Source organism: Pleurodeles waltl, chromosome 7, assembly GCF_031143425.1.
Source record: "Pleurodeles waltl isolate 20211129_DDA chromosome 7, aPleWal1.hap1.20221129, whole genome shotgun sequence".
In the NCBI taxonomy this organism is placed as follows: domain Eukaryota; kingdom Metazoa; phylum Chordata; class Amphibia; order Caudata; family Salamandridae; genus Pleurodeles; species Pleurodeles waltl.
The window spans coordinates 280,043,397-280,066,189 of NC_090446.1; the positions used below are offsets into that span (position 1 = coordinate 280,043,397).

A 22,793-nucleotide genomic window follows, 5' to 3' on the forward strand; every position below is an offset into this window, starting at 1 on the left:
TGATGCTAATCCAGCAGTGGTTGTTAAGATATGAAGGAAGCAATGGGGAAAAAGTGGCCAGACGTATTACTTTCCTCAAAAAGGCTTTAGCCAAGGGCAGAACAACATTAAACATGCAACAAAAACATACTAGCCTTGTGTTTTCAGGCCCTCTGTGCCACAGTCAGGTCCTCGTTCCCAGTGTCTTTTAAATACACAGATTCCCATCCCAGGATTGCAGCGAAGGCACTCTAAACATCTTTCAGGGTTAGTAAACTCTTAAGGAAAAGGAAGTAAATGGTTGAAGTGTGCATTATTAAAGAAACAAAAATGGCTTTGGCTAATTCTGTAGCGGACTAGTCTCCTAGGTAGCCATACACTTGTATGCCATGGAGTTGCTTCACCAGCCTCACTGGTTTGTTGCACCATCATTTCAACAGCAGCCAACAATACCTACAAATGGGATGCCAACAACATTGTTGTCAGCAGGGACAGCTCAGCTACAAGTTACCTCTCTGGCCAAAGATGAAATGTGTAGAACCAGTGGCCAAACCAAAATTAGGCAAGATGGTTCTCATGGGTATCCAGCCCCGTCAGCGAAATTGGAGACACCCCAGTGCCTCAGTATGAGACAGGATCACCCCAGACAATGGGTAAAAGAAATCTTAGTATTGGGCCACATGTTGGAGGTTCTTGACGAAACTGCTTAGGGCTGTTATGTGGTTCCTACTGAGGTAATAGTACTGCATATTTAGAACATTAAAACTTGAGAATGTGGGGAACTGAGTCCTTCCACACCATCAGAAACCCAATTCCTGGATAACTCACAGTGCCTTATTTACACCTCCAACCCTGATGGGGTGAAAGGTATCGGACTCCCAAGGGAAGTCATGGAAACCGATCTCACCCCTTTGTTGTATTACTCATGCATGCCCAGGTGAAACACAAGAAGAATATTATGTACAGTGTTCTTAGCCTTGGACAGAATGTATTGATTATATTTTGTGGAACGGCTAACTAAAACAAGCAACTAGTTCCGTATATTCCTAGAATGATATCATGCAGACAAAGTTACATAAAGTGTGTAAAATATTGCTAAAAGTGATGCAGCTAAAACGTGCAAAATATGAAGTCTAAAATGAAGCTAAGAGACTGTGGAACCAACTCTGTTCCAAGAGGTCCTCACAACAGGGCTGCAAGGAGTACAGAACCTAAATCTGAATTTTGGAGACACAAGTGAAAACTCTGCTCCTCTAGGCATTTCTGAACTAGTACTTGTGCGCGAGCAGGACTAGGGTCTGTCTCAGGAGTTTAATCAACCAATTATTCCAAAAGCAGTTCTTCGAAATGGTGAGTCTGCTAAGAGATGACCAGGAGGGTAGTCATTGTGCCTTGAAGATGTTTTTTAAGTCCCTCAACCAAAGAAAATCAGGTTCAGGGTGGGCTATGGTACTGTCTTCCTCAACAAAGTGCTGGCCTTCAGCCTAAGGTCTGTCAAGAGCCTTTATAAAGTTGCTACCACCAGTTGTGGACTGTGCTCAGGAGGTGGTCCTTATCTTCCCCTGCTTAGGCTAGTAGCTGGTGAAGTTTTTAAAGGATGCAGCTACAGCGGAGATCATTCAGATGTGGAGAAACCTTAGATTATCCTTCGGCTTGACCACACTCCAATTGGTCCAATCCATATGGTGTTCCTAGTGTTTTCTTGGATTTAGATAACTACATGGTCCCTTTGGTGAAAAAACACTATCTGTGCTTTATTTAACAGATCTCCCTCCCTGAGTGGGAACAGTCAGACTGTTTGTCACACCTGTAGCTTGTGTTACTGTGCATCATCATGGTGCCTTTCTGCTGTCTTAGGATGCACACTCTGTAAAATGGGCCACAGGTATGAAGATTAGAGAAGTAGCAAGGCAACAGCTGCTCACAGATTGCAAGGATAAAGCCTTGTCTTCGTGGAACCATCTTTTTCTGCATGTATTATTTCTGCCTTCTGACCCCAGAGGTCATTGAAACATCATGAAAGGACTAGGATGTCCATTTAGGGCTTCTGTTGAACAGAAAGCTGTAATCTCTTTCAGAGCAATTAGTATACATCAGCATTGAATTACCCTGGCAGAATCTACCAAAGCCATTTATGTCTGAAAGTTTAAAATGTTTTGTACTCGTAAAATATTTTTCAAACTTTTCTGAGCAAACCACATAAACTGTTATATTACGTGCTAGGCCTATCCGAGACTGGCCTTCAACAGGCACCCATAAAATATGCACCTGGCAGCGATATCCAAGTATATAAAGGTATCTGGATTGGACTCTGTTTATGTAATCTGTCCGGTGTGCTTCCTATGGCTTTTAGTGTTCAGAGATTAATGTTCAGGTGGGAGCTCACTGTGCTGCTTACACAACCACAGCTAAACCTTTGGGACCTCTACAAGATTGTGTGCTCAGATTCCTCACTTGGAGAATGAGTTGATAGCTGTCCCCCTGCCAGGAGGGTGGATGAGAGTCAGGCCTGTTCAGCTGAAATAGAGTTCCATCCTGACACGGTCAGTCTCTGGACATACCCCAGATTTGTGTAGAGGGAGGTCTCGGAGTTCTGTCTCACCCAAACAGTGTCTTTGCCAGGGGTGCAAGTCCCCCTCAGTCTACGACTGAGCAAGCTTTGTGTATCATAAATGTTAAGACGGTGCATAGCTACTAGGGAAAACTTGTAATGCATTGTGAACTACACCTCAGGCCTCTAGACAGCCCAGGCTTGGAGCATGCATTGCCTGTACGCTCCGTCACTGGATGGTTGGTAGATTTCATCAAGTTTGCCTACCGGAATGTTGAAAAAGAACAGTCACGGCGAGTTTCAGCCCACCCCAAAAAAAGAATGGCCACAATGGTATTGCTTATGGCAACCACACCTCTGGTAGATGTCTGAAAGCAGCCATCTGGTAGTCGCCTGGGACTCAATGCAAGTAGTGGGGTACCTTGAGGCTGAGGTGAGGGCACTGCAGACACTGTTTTGATGATGGCGCTATTCATCCACCTTTCAGCTTCTCATTGTGTGGTCATCTATTCATATACCATGAATCTATAAAAGACTGAATATTAGAGAAGAAAGTAACTTAATTTTAAATGTGGTTCTCCAGCAGTGAAATCTTTAATAGCTTCAGATGTGTCCTCCTTGGCCTTTCGCCTGTTCGTTTTCAAGTCTTTGATGTTCCATACTTGGTTACACATGCTACAGAATCCTACGAAAGAGATGCCAAAGGGAGATGTCATTGCAGGTCAGGGGATGTATGGGAAAACTGTGCTGAACTGGCTTAAGAAAGGATCACCTTGCCTGTATGACTAAATAAAAATCCTTCTTGTTCATTTTAACTGGAAAGTTACTATCTTGGCTCAAAGAATGAGTCAAATACCATCTAATCTATCAAAGGCAAATGCTGTCTTTTACAGGAAAATAACTGCTTCTCAACTAAGCCGGTATCCAGTGCATTCCTGCTAACTAACAACATCCCTTTAGAAACAAACACGGAGACCTTGTTGGTTTACATGTGTATTAACGTTGTAATGTCCGAGGCAACGTTAAGGTGTATTGAGAAAATTTAAAATCATTGCTCCGGTTTTCCATGTGCATTAATGTGTTCAGCTTCTTCACTGGTTACGTTTGCAATTGATTGTGTATTGAAAGTGGTATTGACAGCATTATTCTCTTTTGCTGTGACTTGTTCCTATTACTGAGTTTTATCTGCTCTTTTATTGAAGGTTGGTTGAACTATCCATTGGAGAAGATTGGATTTTGGAGGCGCCTTGAAGACACAATTCATGGATTGACCGGGGAGAAACCACGGTCTGATGACTTGAAGTGGGCTCAAAAAGTGAAATGAAACATTGCCAGCCATGTGCTGTCCCTGACTTGTTGCCAACTATATTTTTTAAGAAATAAGCCATCAGCCAAAAATACAAGACTTGCAATGAATAACGAACTTCTAAACGGGAGATAAAAGTGCTAACTTACAGCCTGCAAATACGAACTTGGCATTTTAATCTTCAGTCACTTGAGCAGAAGAAGGGTTAGATTTCTGTTCACACAGCGCTTTTGAGTGTAACTGTTTATACTGATGCTTTAGGTAGAGTTTCACCTTACCGATTCTCATAAGACCATTATGAGCCAGAGAGAAGCGAATGTAATAAAACTTGCACTAAGGAAAACCCTGGGTGAAACAATAATAATTTGTTGTATCAACATGAATATACTGTTTAGCAGTCGCCAGATGTCAGATACGAGGGGTAGCTAGAGAGACTGCTGTCTTAGTGTCACTGCATTGTGGAGAAAAGCCTTTTAATATACAATGCATGGAACCTGCATATCGAATTAACCACACCAATCCACCGAGCTCTGTAACAATGATAGTTCTTACTAATAGCGTCTTTATTTTTGAGCTGGGTCTTCTCAATATGCAGTTGGACCTTGGCTTCGTAGGCTGTTGGTCATAGGACACAGACCAGCCCAGATGTTGCAGTCCCAAATTATACAACCGTGCATTTGTTTCCTGTCCTCGAACTGAACTCTGAATCTTGTTAAGTGATGTCGTAAGAAATGACAGTATATGATTAGTTGTTCCAACTCTAGATAGTTTATTCCGAACATACAGACACACCCATGCACTTACGTCAGTTTAAGGGCTTGTTGCTCAGGCCGGTATATATTCCTTAACACTGGTCAAGAGTAGCCCTAGTACCGGATACCTGCTGTTAAGGTTTTTGTGAGCAACGGTATCAAATTTCTTCTCTGCAAAAAGAGATTGTTTAAGGGGTGGTGATGTTTTTTAAGGTGCTTGCTTTTTTCTGTAAATAATATAAAGCCTTAAAATATTTTTTTGGTGTAATGGGAAAAATTCATTTGATCTGAATGTATATAATATATTTATAACAAAAAGCAACTGGATACTGCTAACCCTGTTAAAGAAATCTTGTTTGCCGAAGTTTGTGTCTGTGATTATGTTCATTCACAAAGCTCTAATTCTGGCGCATCGCTTCCCTCACCTGCCCCCCAATTTTTATAGGACTGAATTGACAGTTATTGTTCCATCTTCCTAGACTATCTGTTTTACGCTATACCATAGAAACACTTAACAAATTACTTCCCTGCTGCTATGATTTCATTTTTGTTCGTATGGACTATGTACTTGCAAATGAAGACATTAATTGTAGTCTTTATGTGGATGCTAGATTTTGTGAGGTTTCCACCATTACCTTAGGACATCTTGGAGCGAAGGAAAGGTCTTCCATAACGGTCTACCGTAAACCCTTCCCTTGTAAGGTAGTCAACTGCAGTACCTCCCATTACATAACCCTGGCTCCGTGCGGTGTTAATCCGTGTCTTTCTCTAATGCTAGCATCTTAACCTGGGCTTTTACCTTGTTATTCAAATTTTCCATCACTAAGACTGCTATGTTGTGCATATCACTGTTGTCCTTCTTGCAGCTCTCCTTATTCTACAAACAATTGTTCAATTCCCTCACTGGTGTGCTGCATGCAATGTAACACAAGCCTGAATACATTAATGGTGTACACTACCCAAAAACTATGTTCTGCATCTGAACTCGTAAAAATGAGTTGTTTTGCTTCAATGCTGACTAAGCTGAAATACACACACACTGAAAAGAATCTCTGGAATGCACCTTAGTCTAGAGAATCCATTTCTTAAATCACTCTGCAAGGCTCGTAAAGGAAGGTTAGTACAACCGAAAGTGCACATTTAAAATGTGCGCAACATTGAAATGAAAACATGTACAAGGAATCTTCAATCTGTAAACAGTAAATATGTATGCAAAGACACATATATATATATATATATATATATACAGAGAGAGAGAGAGAGAGAGAGAGAGAGAGAGAGAGAGAGAGAGAGACATACACACACACACACACACACACACACAATGCAAAGCAAAGCAAATACTAGGAATCAAAAAATCATCACCATGGGGCACAGTTTCTTCATCTTTCTCCCATCAGCACTAATTCGTTGACCCCAGATCGACTGTGAAGAGAGAGGGAGAGAGAGAGAGCTACCCTCATGGGAAGGATGACAGGCATTGGCGCCCTGACCCTGCCAGAGGTCTCTGAATCACTTCACCGTGAATCTTTGGTCTCTAATGTACCCTAAACAACCCAGAGAGGATATTTCAAGAAAACCCGTACTGCAAGTTGTTGTTACAAAATGATGGCTACTTCAGGTCAGTTTTTGAAAGGAACATGTTGTAACTGGCCAGTATCCCAAGGTGCCCTCTCTCAAAACCAAACCGTTCCCTGCCGTACCATAAACATCATCCTAGCACATTCTTATCAGCCTAACTCCCCCATGTTATGCCTTAGCACTTGATGAGAAAGAGCATGCAGACACGTAGAATCAAAATATGAGCAAAAAGCACATTGCATAACGTGGGCATGGAAAAATACTTACAGCTTTTAACATGGCAGTGAAGTTAAGGCTAAGCTAAATACAAAATGGAGTCTGTAGCTGGTGACTGCTAATGTGACAGTGGACAAGCTAAGTGTAACGTGGAGTCAGTGGTCAAAACACAAATATCATTACAGAAGCACAGGAAAAGCACTTCTTATTCCTGCCTTCTGTACACAGGATTACCAATTAAGATGAATTCCTTGTTCTTGTCAAGCTTCAGTTTTCAGCTCCTTTCATACCCACCAGTGCAAGAGCATTCCTCTGAATGTGGTGCGGGGGCACATCATAACACTTTATTTTCTTTTTCATTCTGGTGGTTGAAGTCATGAGTAGGGCAATTTGCATCATGTTTTTACTCTGCAAGATTACTGATCCCTCAACCCATTGAGGTTCATTGATCTGTGAACCATTTCATTATATGGCTAGCAGATTGTTTATCATAATAAGGTTTCTCTGTGCTTCCTAACCGGCCAACACTCCCCCTTCTCTACATCTCCCAGCCCATATGTCTTTCTGTCTTTCTTTCTTTCTTTCCATGTTGCTGGACACTCCTTACTGATAGCTGTTTCGTCTTTTGTTCCACATCAAGATTAAGGGCTTGATTTAGAGCTTGACCGTAATGCTCCCACCACCGGTTTTCCGTCAGAAAACCTGTCCCAGGTAGATGTTGGCAGGACCATAGGCGAAAGACTGCTCAAATCCAGCAGACTCCGCCAGGACTCACCAGCTGCGTTGATGTCTGATGTGGAAATAGGAGCTTGCTATGAGACTCCAGACACTCTTCTTGCTGAGCAGATTACGATGTGCCTTCCCTCCAAGCCAACTGTGGTGTTGTTACCTCCACACCTGAGTTGGTGGATCAGAGTGTAAAGGAGACCAAAACTTAATTTCACAGTTTTGCTTCCATTTTGGATAGGACACGAATGGACATTGCTTGCCGTCGCTGCTGCCACTGGACCACAGAGGCATCACGCCCCTGCCATCACTGGACGCAAAGGTAGGGGTTCTGCATTACCTGTGTACCTTGTGAGGTCACTGCACATGGGCTCGGGATTACAGCTGTCATATACATGTCACAGTATTTTTGTTTCAATATTTGTGACATGCATAGGTCAGACAAACATCTTTGATGGACATTGGTGGGGACACACTGATAAGACACATATCGATCCCATACACAGTTGTTATTGTGGCTTGCACCACAATAACGTCACACTTGGCAACTATGACCCTGTTTGCACATTGCAGGGGGACCTGTACCTGTGATGTTGTGTATGTGAGTCAGTAAAGTGTGTGTGTGTGTATTTGCTGGTTAAGGTGAAGGGAGTCGGAGTGGGTGATGTGCTTGTTTCAGTATGTGTGCCATGCGGATGTGGGTCTGATATTTGTTTATATTGAGTTGTGTGCTGTGGTCAGTGTGATATGTGCAATTTTGTTTTTATGAGTGTGTGTTGATGAATATCTTGTGTTGGTTGTTGTGGTGTTGTATGTGGGTGTAGTCAGTAGGACGTGTATGTTGTCATGGATGTATGGCAAATTGTTTTTTCTGGATGTATGTTTTGTGGTGGAATGGCAAAGGATAATAGTGTGTATGCAGTGTTTTGTGTAGTGGGTTGTGCAAGTGGACACACATGGCTAAGGTAGAGAGTATGTGTCACTTACCTCTATTTCATGGCCACTGCCCTTGTACACTGTCCATTGTCTCCCGCGACCCTCTCCCTTCCTCAGCAATCCACCACCAGTACACCGCCTACACGACTGTAACATATAAATACGGCGGTTGGAATACCGTTGACTTGACGAAGTGCTCGGGTCTGCTGCTGCTGCAGTTCGGCAGTAGTACAGCCAAGATCTAAATCAGGCCCTAAATCTGTTAAATAGCCAGCACCTTTGGACTGAAGCAGGGAGGTGCAGTATTGTGCTTGTTGGCATGGGCAGTGTAAGAAAAGGAAAATACTTGAATGTATCTCCGCTTCTAGTCATTGTATTAAGATGAATTCTATTCCGTCATTTATGTGCGCAATGTTCTTCTACAGATCTGGACCAGTGAAAATGAGTAAAAAAAATTCCCTTGGAATAAGAGGGTATGTGGTCCTTCCTGAGAACATTTCAAGCTCATGTCATTCTACTGGTGGTATGCTGTGGCGCTGAAATATTACAGAACACTGACTTTTAGTTAATGTTAAGTGCCTCTGAGTTTTACAATTTGGCAAATTAAAATACTTGCATTTTGGTTTTGTTTTACTCGCAATTTGTGTCTTATTACAAGATCGCGTCAGGCCGTATATCCTAGTAGGTTCATCTGAAGTAAACAGAATTACATACCAATCCTACAGCTAAGAACACTGACGCTAAATATTTCAGCTCCATCTGCTTAACACATTCGGGCAGGAAACGTATTGTCATTATAAAGCCCAATCCTTTATTTGTAAAATAACTGCTGGTGACGAACGTTCACATGCTCGCCAGAACCGCTGTCAAATGTCGTGGTTGCTGAAAACCGAGGCTGTCTAATCTTGATTTCACCCGATGCCCCTTTAATCCACTACCACCCCCAGCCTGCCCATTTATCTCATTCTTGCATGACATTTGTTTGTTGATGCTTTGTCCCACGGACACAGTTTTTCTTTCTCACCCCCACCCTCTGCTGCCTTTCTCTCTCTTGTTCTGGGTCGTAGTCTGATTAGGAAAAAGAAGCTGTGTCCCCCCAAAAAAGCGTGGCAGTGGGCCTCACCTGCAACCACTGGCTCAAATGAAGCACTGGCCAATCCATACCGCGCTACCCTCATCATCTAACCCCTTGCCTCAAGATGTTCACTAAAACATTGCACCTGACATGAGCCAGAATATGTAATGTTCCAACATGATAACCACTGAGTTGAATATAACGTGCATCATCATTTCCCCATGATAATAATAACACTCCTCAGAGCAACATTCAAACACAACTCATCCATAACTTCACACACTTCCACCACGAAATAATCCTGAAAGACCATAACATAGAAAAGCACCGATCTTCACAATCAATGCACTCGCAAACACGGTCATTAAGACCACAACATATCATGCACACAAAACATCAGAAGGCCACACGTTAAATAGGTCTCTCTAATTTAAAGTACCTAAACTGATCCCAACGTTCACCACAGCCTGCACGTCCATCCTATCAACCTTTCTCATCAGCCTACCTAAAACAACAATTATCACTTGCAACACACTTCATTTCATTGGCACTCCACAGTGTAAAGCACCAACTAATCAACAACTAAGATGACTGCAACAGTACCCAACGCTGCTTGCAAACACTAAATTCGAAGGTAACGCACTAAATCCAACAGAACTCCTACTAAATCAGTCAGACTCCAACATAACTCCTTTAGAACACCGTGGACTGCTCATCAAGGAGTAACCAAAGTAACCTAATGCGGCACCTCCGTGACTCAGCACCTACACATCTCGCAATTGAGTAACTCGTTGAACATACCCAACGCAAACCTCGCAGTGTGAATAGGACCCCACTGGCTGATCCTTCAAAGAGGAATAAGAGAGAGTGGATGTGACATCAAGAAGAGGAAGGTGAGATAGGTGGAGTCAGCTAGGAGAACCAGAACTGTGCCTCGGCGAAACACAGAAAGAATATTGGTACAAGAAAAGACATCAAAGTTAATCCCATATGAAAGGAAATGCTAGTCCGGTCCAGTAATACACGAGCTCTAGGGTCATCTTAAGAACAGAGCTGGGAGCCGTTTACCCCACTGACCACTCCTCACCCCCTTTCTACCTGCAAGCAACACACCAACCAACAGATAAGAAAGGGTGTAACGAGTGGCAGGGCATCCAGTCAGACTGCAAGTGATGGACTTTGGTTTAGGGAAGGGTCACCAGAGGCATGCCCTGCTGCAGTGCATGCTGCAAAGACATCTTAAACATAACTGCACACAGGTGTGGATGATAGGCTGCACGACCTGTCCCCTCCAACACAATTGCAACCAGTTTGCAGGGAAAACCCCATCATCATTGTGAGTGTTGAAGTAAACAGAGTTTAAGTTATCTACATGAGAACCGATTGGGACACTGCTTCCCCTTTCCCATCTCAAAAAAGGCTGTAGGTTGGCAATAGTTCCATGTATTACCCACTGTTTTCAGTCTGCTGATTTAGCAGATTTTCCTTATTTTGCTGTGAATTTCACTGTGTGCCCAAGAGTTCAACTTGGGAACAAAGGCTTCTCCGCCATGTGGGAGAGAATGGACTGTTTTCCTACCATGCCTAGTTCCAGTTGATCTTTGCTTCTCGGTTTTAGTGCAAGCCATCTGTCTGTGATCCTCTATTTTTTAATAGTCTCAATAATATATTGTACTTTGGGGTATCGTGCAATAAAACTATTAAGCAGAAACAGCATACGTGTCTAACATCAGTCTTCTCAATAGTGTCAGGTCTCGAAGGGCTTTCAAATGCATGTTAAACATCACACTCAACTTAAGTTTTCTAACCCACGAAGTTGTTGTTTTTTACATGGAAGACACTCAAACAAAAAGGATTTGAATCAGCCCGACTGCTCATGCGCGATCCTTGCTACCCCCTTTCAGGCAATCTATCAAGATGTCATGGTCAGCTGCATCGGGCTGCTTCAGCAGCACTAGTTGTGACACGGATCCTTGGTCTACCACTGGCAAACACTGGCCCCTCCCTCTCAGAAGTATAGTTTGGGATTCTCATCCCTTCATAAACCCTCTTCCCTACTGATCATCAGTCTTTGGGGATGTTTTTTTGTACATGTGTTCAGTGGAGGCAAAACCTCTAACAGTTTAGCCTATTTTAACTGGTTTCGCTACCGCCTAACAGAGCTAAAAAGCAGCCTGCAGGGTAAATGCCCTGTATGCACTGCAAAAGGCACAGGGACTAGGGGTGTGGCAGGTGCTACCGCGCCCCCAGAGAGCTACCTAGAATTTCAGTTCAAGGGTTGATATTAAAGACGCCCCTTTCAGTTAGTTTTTTTTTTTTTTTTCTTCAGCGCTTGGAAGACAGTCAAATTTAAATAAGAAAGGGAGCAACGCTATTTACAAGCTACTAATAATGTTATTATCATGCAGACCTTTGTTGAGATCTGTGTCTGCACACCATGGGTATTTTCGTTTAACATTTTGTGATATTCAACTACGTACAGCGTCCATCATTTCGTTGAGTAAAGTTATTTTTATAATCAAATATAAGGGGTAATGTTTCAGTGACTCCCACTTTAGAGACGCGGCGTGATAGCTTCAGGAGAGGGTGGCAGAAAGAGGAGGTGTTTAATAACAATAAACATTACAATTGAAAAACATGTGCCTTCTTTCTCTGGGCACTTTTAAGAATATTTCTTCACCAGTGGAAGTCCAAATGAGGTTACTGACTTGTGCTAGCAGGCCGTGGAAAACTTATATTTTAACTAGGGTCTAAAAACAAGTTAAAATACATAAACTATAAGTCCTCTGCCGCACGCTTGGCTCAAAGTACTGTCATTTTTTTAAAATTAATATCTTTGAGTTGAAATTCACAGTTATGTAATGGCAAAGTAATTTATTCTGTAGCACCATAAGTAGACCTGAGATAATGTTTGTGTACAATGCCACCTGGCTCTGTGCTCTCAATATTTTAATTTTGAAATACTTCTGTTTTGCAGATATGTTTTTTATACATCCAATCTAGTTTCACGCTGCACAGGTTTACAGGTTGAGGCACACTCATCTGTGCCAAGATAACAATGTTTGGCCAAGAGCTATAAATGGGATTAAATGCCACTTTTGCTTGGGAAGTAAGCAGCTAAGGGCCTCATTTAGCTGTAGCGGGCCATAAACCCATGGTTGCCCAGCTTTATTTAGAATGGTCGAAAGTGCCGGGTTTCTGATGGCGGGGCCTCAGCTGGGTGTGCTTGCAGAGACATTTCAGAAATGGTCTGTCCATCAAAGTTTTCTGTCAATGTCCATCAAATCCCCCGCCTCATTGAGGGTGGGCATTCTGATGTGCATTTTTCTTTTCAAGACCAATAGGGAAAGCCCAGCGGGTCACGATAGGAAACGGGAAATAACCTTAATACCGAGAGAGAAAAACGTCCAGCGTCCTAGCTAACAAACATGCTTTTTGGAGTTTAAAACAAAAAAAAATTGGCTGTGTGGGTACATCCAAATTGGCACCCGCTCACCAAAGCATCAGTGCCTTCAACCGCCTGCTGTTGTGTGTCTCTTCTTAAATGAGGTCCTAAGTCACTACACCACATCGACTCCCTTATTTAACACTGTCCTCTGATAACAGTGCGTACACTTTCTGTTGCGGTTTGGGCTGTCCATCTGATTTACCTGATGTGTCTGTGTAGAAAGCACATGAATCACTGAGCTACAAAGCTATTCATGTACACTCGGCTTCTGGTAAGGAGTTTGTTCCAGATCCTCACCCATCACTGGAGTGATCTGCGGAAACAACTTTGCCTTTGTTTATTGGTTGCTTTCCACTCCCACAACAGCATGCCACACTGCCATTTACCTTGCCCTTACCCAGGCGCTCCTTCCTAAGCAAATAAAGGAATGGTGTAAGAAAAAAATAGTACTTAGGTGCCAAAAAGAGGTACAAAATTAAATGAGTGTCACGGGGGGCAGGATGGTTGCCATGCTGCACTTCCACCTCCATGTTCCCAGAAAAAATACAACTAGTTTGGCGTTTCTGTGTTGGAGCTCCAAGCCCTCTGAAGGCAGATGGCCTTTTTCTGTACAGGAGACCGTGGTGCTGAGCTGCCTGGGATCCTCGCAGTGGACCCTTTCACATGGCTCCTCCTCCAGACAGCTTAAATTCAGGCAGGGGAAAGGCAAAGGACCACAGTTAGGATGCACGGAAAGAATGTTACATTGAGAGGGACTGTGAACTCCTCTGACAGGGGGCCATGGGAAAAAAAAGCCGTCCTCATTAGGATCTCAGCTGCCAACCATTGTTGGTCACTCCATCACCTGCTTAGATTGGGCAGTGCCCACGCTAAGCCTTTGGTGGTGCAACATTTCGGTTGGCTGAGGTGTTTGCTGTGCTGGTGAACTATCAAAAACCTTGAGTTATGGTCATGCAGATTGTTGAGCAAGCTGAGGGGGGAAACTGCAGTGCAGGCTAGAAAGAGTCAAACTTGAGGGGATGGCACAGGTTTCTTTGCCATGCAGTCATTCATAATCCTACTCACCAGATCTCTCCTTCATAGTTAAAGTTGCTGCCCACGCAAGAGGGTTTTTCATTTAACAGGACACAATAAATATGGTATTAAGTGTCTAGTGCAAAATAAGGTGGGACACTAAGTAAAAGTGAACCGTTGCATTGCGGGACACATGCATAGCCAGTATTTACATCCCTGTCCTTTTACGCCGTTTGCTGCTACAGGTAAGAGATTGTCGTTGAAGCCACTGCATGTTCCCTCCCTGTGCCATCAATCTACTCCTATTTCTCTGTCCCATCCTCTACAGAAAGTGGTGCACACGTGCTTGAACATCTGTATCTCACACCATCTCCCTTACATGTCTAATAAGCAGGGCCCCTAGAATTATGCAACTCTGTTGCCGCAGCGTTTGCTGCATAGTTATGGACTTGCAGCGTTTGGCACATAATCCATCATCTGCTGTGCAATCTGCAGATTTTAAGAAAAACGTTGTTCAAACGGATAAAAAAATACTAAAAACACGAGTTCCTGCATAGTGGGAAGCCTTTCACAAAGGTTATCTTTCAGTTGATTATTGCGGTATGTGGGTATAAAAATGATGCCAATAAGGTGTAATCTGCTCAAGAGGTGTTAATGTTTGTAAAAATATCAACAAAGTAAGTACTACAGTCACAAAATGAGCTGCATTACGCTGCAAAATTTGCCTTTCTTGCTGCATAATTTAGTAAAACCTGTTGCATAATTCGGTCCTCCTCTCCCACATAATTCCAGTGACATTGACCATGTGTCTTTCTTTGTCTCAGTGCAGTCAATGATTTTATTACTTTTGGCTATTAATTTGCCACCTTCTGAGCATCACGTTCCCTGCTTCTACTAAAGTGGGTGGATTTGAAGTGCTCAGCACTATATGTATGGTTTAATAAAGTTAGCTACTACTGCAGTTTTCTGGTTCACCGTGTTATAATCTATAGAGGTCAGAGGCCAGATTTGTACTCTATCAAAAACCCTCGGTCTGCAGGCATGGGCCTCTGGCATAGGGGTCATCAAGAATACGTTTTTCAAGTTGATTATTCTTTGAAATAAAATCTGCTATGTCTCGGCCAAGAAAGACCCTTCAGATGGCATTCATGCTCATCTCACCAGGACCGGAGTTGTATTAACCACTCCCACCATAGGTGTATTGGTGGATGACATCTACGAGGCAGCCAGATGATCATCACTACATATGTTTACTAATCCTCATTATCTCACATTTCAAGCACTCTGATGGAAACTTTTTTTTAGAGTTGTGTTGCCTGATTTCTTTGCTTAAGTATCACTACTCGAATCTACTTCCGAAGGAGGTGGTGTTTAGAGATTATTTTATACAGTGAGAAATCTAAAGGAAGAAGTATCCATCATAAGCAAAATTGACTTACCTTCAGTAATGATGTTTCTGGTGAATGCCATATCTTCCATTGATTCTTCTCAGCCCTAGTGCCTCCCCCGTGAGTTAGCGCCGTGATTCATACGCTCCCGAGGTTTGCAAACATAGCATGTTGTGTTGCTGCTGCCATTCATGCTCTCTCGGTCCTTCTTCGCATGCCTCCATGAGGGTGCCGAAAAATGTTTAGGAACTGATGCCATTGTGCAGGTGACACCACATATAATGTAATGTATTAACTGAGTTGAGTGGAACCACATGTCAGACTTTTTGGTTCCACCTTGCTGTGTGGATACCTGGTGCTGAGGGCAGACTTTCTTGATATAATCTAATTTCTAGAGTATAATCCTACGGTGAAGAATTAACTGGAAGATATAGCATCTACCAGAAATATTATTGTTACCTAAAGAAAGGAACTTCCTAGTGATGAATGGGCTACACACTTGGGGGTTTTGCCTGTCCTAAGGACATTTGGCACGGATGCGCCAGCGGCCTAGTCGTGTGGTCTGTAAAAAAGTTCCACGAAGCTTGGTTCCTCTGTGAATGAAGGTGTGCCAAGATTCTTGCTAATGAACCCCCAACTTTTATGAGCGTGATACTTTCAATGCATATTTTATACAATAGGTTAGGGTACAATAAACTCCACTAATATAGTTTATTGTATGTGTATACGTATTTGAAAGTGGCTTGAGCATGGGAGAAGCCCCTCGTAATACTGGCAAATTGCCTGTCTGGTCTGCTGTCCTTTAAACGTTTCTCCTAAAAATTATAGTCATTTATTCTCTCTCTCCAAAGGAGTGCTACACCCGTAACTCTAAAAGCTAGCGAAATCTAACCTAGTGCACACCTAAATAAGGGGCAAGGACGATACACAACACAGTTTCAGGAAAGAAGCCATGGTCAGGTCTGGAACTAGAGAGATCACTCCTCATTTATGTAGGCAGCTACGTGTGCATATAAAAACTGCCAAATTTACATTGTGTCCTATGATGCATTCACCCAATCATAGTGTAAACAGTGCACTATTTGTATCGCATAATTAAAAATGTAGGAATACAAAGACTGAGATGACTGCACCAGTTTTAACACGAGTAACCATTCTTAAAACATGGTATTTGTCATGTCTTATAGTATTTAATCTCACATGACCAGTGTATGCAGAAGCACACACTGCAAGGGCTGTACTGATAATACACTGACTGCAAACACATCATTGTTCATATATGAACACAAAGACTAATTGTGATAATTTCCTATATATGACCAATGATAAATGTTGAACAAACTGCACTTTTATTAATTAAGTTGACCAACTTTAGTAAACAAGTGATACTTCGAATCGAATCAGAATCATGGCTGCCTACAATTTCTTGGATCAGCTTTAGAGAGAGAGAAAGGCATTGCACAAGGTGTGGTGAGCTTGTATCAAAAGGTAATGTTTGCACCAAAGATTTGAAGTGTCTGGGGAGAAAGTTGGCGGTGCAGAATTTGCATCAACTCGACCTGGAAGTCTGTAATGAGCTGCCATGGTTTGCTTGGGTGAGCAGGGTGGAAGCTGAGCAGTCCTAATTCATGCGAGGTCCTGACACAATGGGGTTGGTTGCTGGCCAGTCCTCTATGGTAATGTTTATGTTGGACAGGTAGTGTTGAATGGTTGAAGTGGGCAAAATCATCTCCTTTCATCTTGTGCCTGCTGGAGTGTTTATCTGATAGAGACATCTAGTTTCAGATTCCTTACTGTAGAATTTCCCTAGGGTATAGTCTGGATCCAGAGATTTTTCTCGAGCAGTACCCCTGTGGCTGTTAGGTTGTGTTGATCAGCTCCACATCAGTTGTCTGTCCAATCCGCTTTGGATATGATGTTGCGGGTCCTACATAAGCGCCACCTCAGCATGCTGATGTCAGTTCTTTTCTTTATGCGCCAGCCAGCGCTGATTGAGAAAGAGCTACCCGTCAATAATTTTTTGACAGGTCGATTTTTGACTTTTGTTGAAACATTTTTGAGTATTTCTATTCCTGGTCGGGCGAGGGATGTCTTCTCGTAAGACTGGGTTCAAGCCCTACGGATCCTGTCAGGCGATGTCCGTGAAGTATCCGCATCTCATGTGCCTTTGATGTCTGTAGTACGAACGGAATTTGTGTTCCGAGTGCCATGCAATGAATCAGAAGGCTTTGAGAGAACGGTTCCTAAAGCTGATGGTAACCCAGTGCTCTGTTCCGTGTAAGTCCCGATCTTGGGCAAGAGGAAGGTCTTGGGATTGGTAGTGGAGCCCCCCTTTTCGTTGTCCCACTGCAAGTCCTCGGGACGAGCCAGTAGGTCATGGCCTATGAAGAAGTTGAAAAAGACAAAGCATTCTTTGATTTCACTCTGTTCATGGGCAGGTGAGGGAGTGGGAGCGTCATCGATCTAGGCCTCTCTCTTTGCAGAGCCTGATCTGGGCTGACTCTACACCTCCCTTAGTTTCTGGTAGCTGGAGCGAACCCTGCCCAACTCGAGGAGTTTTATGAGGCCATGTGCCAAATTTTTGGTCAGTTTGATTCCTAGCTGCCTGTGAGAAAGTAGCCTCTTTCTAGCCTTGTTACCCCCACTTTTGGCCTGTTTGTGAGTGTATGTCAGGGTGTTTTCGCTGTCTCACTGGGATCCTGCTAGCCAGGGCCCAGTGCTCATAGTGAAAACCCTATGTTTTCAGTATGTTTGTTATGTGTCACTGGGACCCTGCTAGTCAGGACCCCAGTGCTCATAAGTTTGTGACTTATATGTATGTGTTCCCTGTGTGGTGCCTAACTGTCTCACTGAGGCTCTGCTAACCAGAACCTCAGTGGTTATGCTCTCTCTGTACAAATTGTCACTAACAGGCTAGTGACCAATTTCACCAATTCATATTGGCATACTGGAACACCCTTATAATTCCCTAGTAGATGGTACTGAGGTACCCAGGGTATTGGGGTTCCAGGAGATCCCTATGGGCTGCAGCATTTCTTGTGCCACCCATAGGGAGCTCTGACAATTCTTACACAGGCCTGCCAGTGCAGCCTGAGTGAAATAACGTCCACGTTATTTCACAGCCATTTACAACTGCACTTAAGTAACTTATAAGTCACCTATATGTCTAACCTTTACCTGGTAAAGGTTGGGTGCTAAGTTACTTAGTGTGTGGGCACCCTGGCACTAGCCAAGGTTCTCCCACATTGTTCAGGGCAAATTCCCCGGACTTTGTGAGTGCGGGGACACCATTACAAGCGTGCACTATACATATGTCACGACATATGTATAGCGTCACAATGGTAACTCCGAACATGGCCATGTAACATGTCTAAGATCATGGAATTGTCACCCCAATGCCATTTTGGCATGGGGGAGACAATTCCATGATCCCCTGAGTCTCTAGCTCAGACCCGGGTACTGCCAAACTACCTTTCCTGGGGTTTCACTGCAGCTGCTGCTGCTGCCAACCCCTCAGACAGGTTTCTGCCCTCCTGGGATCCAGCCAGGCCTGGCCCAGGAGGGCAGAACAAAGGACTTCCTCAGAGAGAGGGTGTTACACCCTCTCCCTTTGGAAAAAGGTGTTAGGGCTTGGGAGGAGTAGCCTCCCCCAGCCTCTGGAAATGCTTTGATGGGCACAGATGGTGCCCATCTCTGCATAAGCCAGTCTGCACCGGTTCAGGGATCCCTCAGCCCTGCTCTGGCGCGAAACTGGACAAAGGAAAGGGGAGTGACCACTCCCCTGACCTGCACCTCCCCTGGGAGGTGCCCAGAGCTCCTCCAGTGTGCTCCAGACCTCTGCCATCTTGGAAACAGAGGTGCTGCTGGCACACTGGACTGCTCTGAGTGGCCAGGGCCAGCAGGTGACGTCAGAGACTCCTTCTGATAGGCTCCTTCAGGTGTTGCTAGCCTATCCTCTCTCCTAGGTAGCCAAACCTCCTTTTCTGGCTATTTAGGGTCTCTGCTTTGAGGAATTCCTTAGATAACGAATGCAAGAGCTCATCAGAATTCCTCTGCATCTCTCTCTTCACCTTCTGCCAAGGAATCGACTGCTGACCGCGCTGGAAGCCTGCAAAACTGCAACAAAGTAGCAAAGACGACTACTGCGACACTGTAACGCTGATCCTGCCGCCTTCTCGACTGTTTTCCTGGTGGTGCATGCTGTGGGGGTAGTCTGCCTCCTCTCTGCACTAGAAGCTCCGAAGAAATCTCCCGTGGGTCGACGGAATCTTCCCCCTGCAACCGCAGGCACCAAAGAACTGCATCACCGGTCCTCTGGGTCTCCTCTCAGCACGACGAGCGAGGTCCCTTGAACTCAGCAACTCTGTCCAAGTGACTCCCACAGTCCAGTGACTCTTCAGTCCAAGTTTGGTGGAGGTAAGTCCTTGCCTCCCCACGCCAGACTGCATTGCTGAGAACCGCGTGTTTTGCAGCTACTCCGGCTCCTGTGCACTCACCGAGGATTTCCTTCGTGCACAGTCAAGCCTGGGTCCCCGGCACTCTAACCTGCATTGCACGACCTCCTGAGTTGTCCTCCGGCGGCGTGGGACTCTCTTGTGCAACTTCGGGTGAGCACCGATTCACTCCACTTCGTAGTGCCTGTTCCGGCACTTCTGCGGGTGCTGCTTGCTTCTGAGTGGGCTCCTTCTCTTGCTGGGCGCCCCCTCTGTCTCCTCACGCAATTGGCGACATCCTGGTCCCTCCTGGGCCACAGCAGCATCCAAAAACCCTAACCGCGACCCTTGCAGCTAGCAAGGCTTGTTTGCAGTCTTTCTGCGGGAAAACACTTCTGCACGACTCTTCACGACGTGGGACATCCATCCTCCAAAGGGGAAGTTTCTAGCCCTTGTCGTTCGTGCAGAATCCCCAACCAGATCTGACATTAGTGACAGATGCATCACTCCTGGGATGGGGTGGAGATTAGAGGCATCCCTGGTGGAGCTCTGGGCGATCAGACTAACAATGAAAGCATTTCTTTTCTCTCTCAAAGGGAAGGCAGTGCAGGTGTTCACGGACAGCACCACTGCAAAGCCGTACTACAACAAGCAGAGCGGGGTGGGGTTGTGGACACTGTCAGGAGACTCCACACTTCTGCACATGGCTGGAACACCAGGGCATTTCCGTGATAGTTCAACATCTGGTGGGCTCTCTGAATGGCAGAGCGGACAAAATGACCTGACAATGCTTAGTCGATCACAAATGGCATCTCCATCCGGAGGTGGTGCAAGGTCTCTTTTAACACTGGGGAGAGCCCTGGTTAGATCTGTTCGCCTCCGCAGAGAATGTGTAATGTCAGCAGCATTGCGCATTGAAGTTTCCAAGTCCACGTTCACCTTGCAATGTTTTTTGTCTTGAGTAGAACTCAGGCTTCCTTTATCCCTTTCCACCATTACCACTTTTACCCAGAGTTATCAAGAAGATCAAGATCGCCTGGCCCCTAGTAAACCTGGTGGCTCCGGACTGGGCACAGAGTTTGATATCCCAAGCTAATGAGCATGGCTATCAATCCTCTGATCAGATCTCTTGTTGCAGCAGCAGGGGAGGGTTCTCCACCCAAACCTGACCAGTGTCTGCTTTCTTGCGTGGAGATTGAGCTGTGGCAGTTGACCGCTTTTGACCTTCCGCCCAAAGTCTGTAATGTAATCTTGGCAGCTAGGGGTCCCTCCACCAAAATGATATACACCTGTCAGTGGAAGAAATTTGTGGAATGGTGCGCAGACAACTCTGTTGATCCTCTTACTGCCCCTCTTTTTTGAGGTTGTGTTCTTTATACTTTCCATGGCCCAATTGGGCTCTGCTATAGGCACTCTCAATGGTTATCTGTCTGCCGTTTCTGCTTTTTTGCGGTTGTCTGATCAACCTTCCTTGTTTAAGTCTTGTTAGACCTGACAGCCTTAGGGTGGTCACCCCTAACTTTGTGCCTCCCTCACCCCACTTTTTGGACACCGTTTTTACAGGATTTTAGGACTCTGCACACTTTACAACTGCAAGCCAGTGCTAAAGTGCATATGTTCTCTCCCTTAAAACATGGTGACATTAGCTCATACCCAATTGGCTTAATTAATTTACTTATAAGTCATTAGTAAAGTGTGCTACATGTGCCCAGGGCCTGGAGATTAAATGCTACTAGTGGGCCTGCAGCACTGCTTGTGCCACCCACATAAGTAGCCCCCTAGCCATGTCTCAGACCTGCCATCGCAAGGCGTGTGTGTGCAGTTTCACTGCCAATTTAAAAGTAATTGCCAAGCCTTAAACTCCCCTTTTCCTACATACAAGTCACCCCTAAGGTAGGCCCTAGGTAACCCACTGTGCAGGGTGCTGTGTAGGTAAAAGGCAGGACATGTACCTTTGTAGTTTATTTGTCCTGGTAGTGTAAAACTCTTAAAATCGTTTTACACTGCTGTGAGGCCTGCTCCTTTCATAGGCTAACATTAGGGCTACCCTCATATACTATTTGAGTGGTCGATTCTGATCTGAAAGGGGTAACAAGGTCATATTTAGAATGGCCAGAATGGTAATACAGAACCCTGCTGACTGGTGAAGTTGGACTTAATATACCTATTTTAGAAATGCCACTTTTAGAAAGTGAGAATTTCACTGCACTTAAATCCTTCTGTGCCTTACAATCCACATCTAGCTGGGTTATTTGAGAGCCCCCTTGTGCGTTTCACTCAGACAACCCCAAAGACAGGATGCTCAGCCACACCTGCACACATCAGCATACTGAATGGGTCTTCCTGGGCTAGGAGGGTGGAGGGCCTGTCATTTACATGTCAAAGGACAGTGGCCTGCCCTCACACAATGGACTGCCAAACCCCCTACTGGGACTCTGGCAGACAGCATGGAACTGAAAGTGGACTTTGTGCACTTCTAAGCCCGTCTTTGAAGTCTTCCCCCACTTCAAAAGCACATTTGGGTATTTAAACAGGGCCTCTGACCCTACCAATACCGACACTTTGTTACAAGATACCTTCTGGGAAAGGAACTCTGAACCAGACCCTGCAACAAGAGATGCTGCCTGGCTGCCCAAAGGACTCACCTGACGTTTTTTCTGAAAAGGGCTGCTGCCTTGCTGTTGCCCTGCTGCCTTGCTGCCCACTGGCTCTGCTGAGAAGTGCTCTCCAAGGGCTTGGATTGAGTTTGCCTCCTGTTTTCTGAAGTCTCAGGGCCTAAAAGAGAAAATCAAATGACGCTGAACTGGGACGGTGTGGCCCGGCTCCCCGAGTGGAGATCGAGACAACACCAGTGGTGCGACTGGAACTTTGACGCATGGCCCACTGGATCGATGCATAGCTGAGCCAGAATGGCGCAGCCCGACTTCCTGCGAGAAGAATCGACGCAGCGTCTGCTGTGTGACAGAAATTCCCCCACATCACCCACCGGATCGATGCAGCTCCTGTGACTTCGTTCCGCACAGTCCAGATTTCTTTGCATCATCCTCAGGGCATCCAAATACCATGCAACCCGAAGAGGATCCAAGTCTGCGTGCCAGAAAGCGACACAAGGCCCTTTCTGCATGGAAAATATCGACGTATCGTCCATGTGCGCCCAGAGAAACCGATGCACACCTCCTAGTTTCCACGCATCTTCTCCTCTGCTGTCCCTTGTGGATAATTTAGACGCAAACCAGGTACTTTGTGATTGCAAGAGACACATTGCTTTTAAGAACTTAAGATTCTTGTTATCCTTTTGTAAAGTGATATTTCAACATGTACTTATCAAATCTTGATTGTTTGACCTGCATTTAATTTAATCAGATAAATATTCTATATTTTTCTAAAT

At 44.6% G+C, this 22,793-nt stretch overlaps 1 protein-coding gene across 1 annotated transcript in view; it reads left to right on the top strand.

Annotated features, from left to right (window-relative positions):
- Positions 1-8,669, top strand: part of PEDS1 (plasmanylethanolamine desaturase 1) — a 179,116-nt gene extending 170,447 nt beyond the window's left edge. Inside the window, exon 6 of the mRNA XM_069243650.1 lies at positions 3,733-8,669. Within this exon, the coding sequence (XP_069099751.1) occupies positions 3,733-3,854 (122 nt within the window). The 3' untranslated portion in view covers positions 3,855-8,669. The remainder of the gene's footprint in view (positions 1-3,732) is intronic.
- Positions 8,670-22,793: the final 14,124 nt, after the last annotated feature.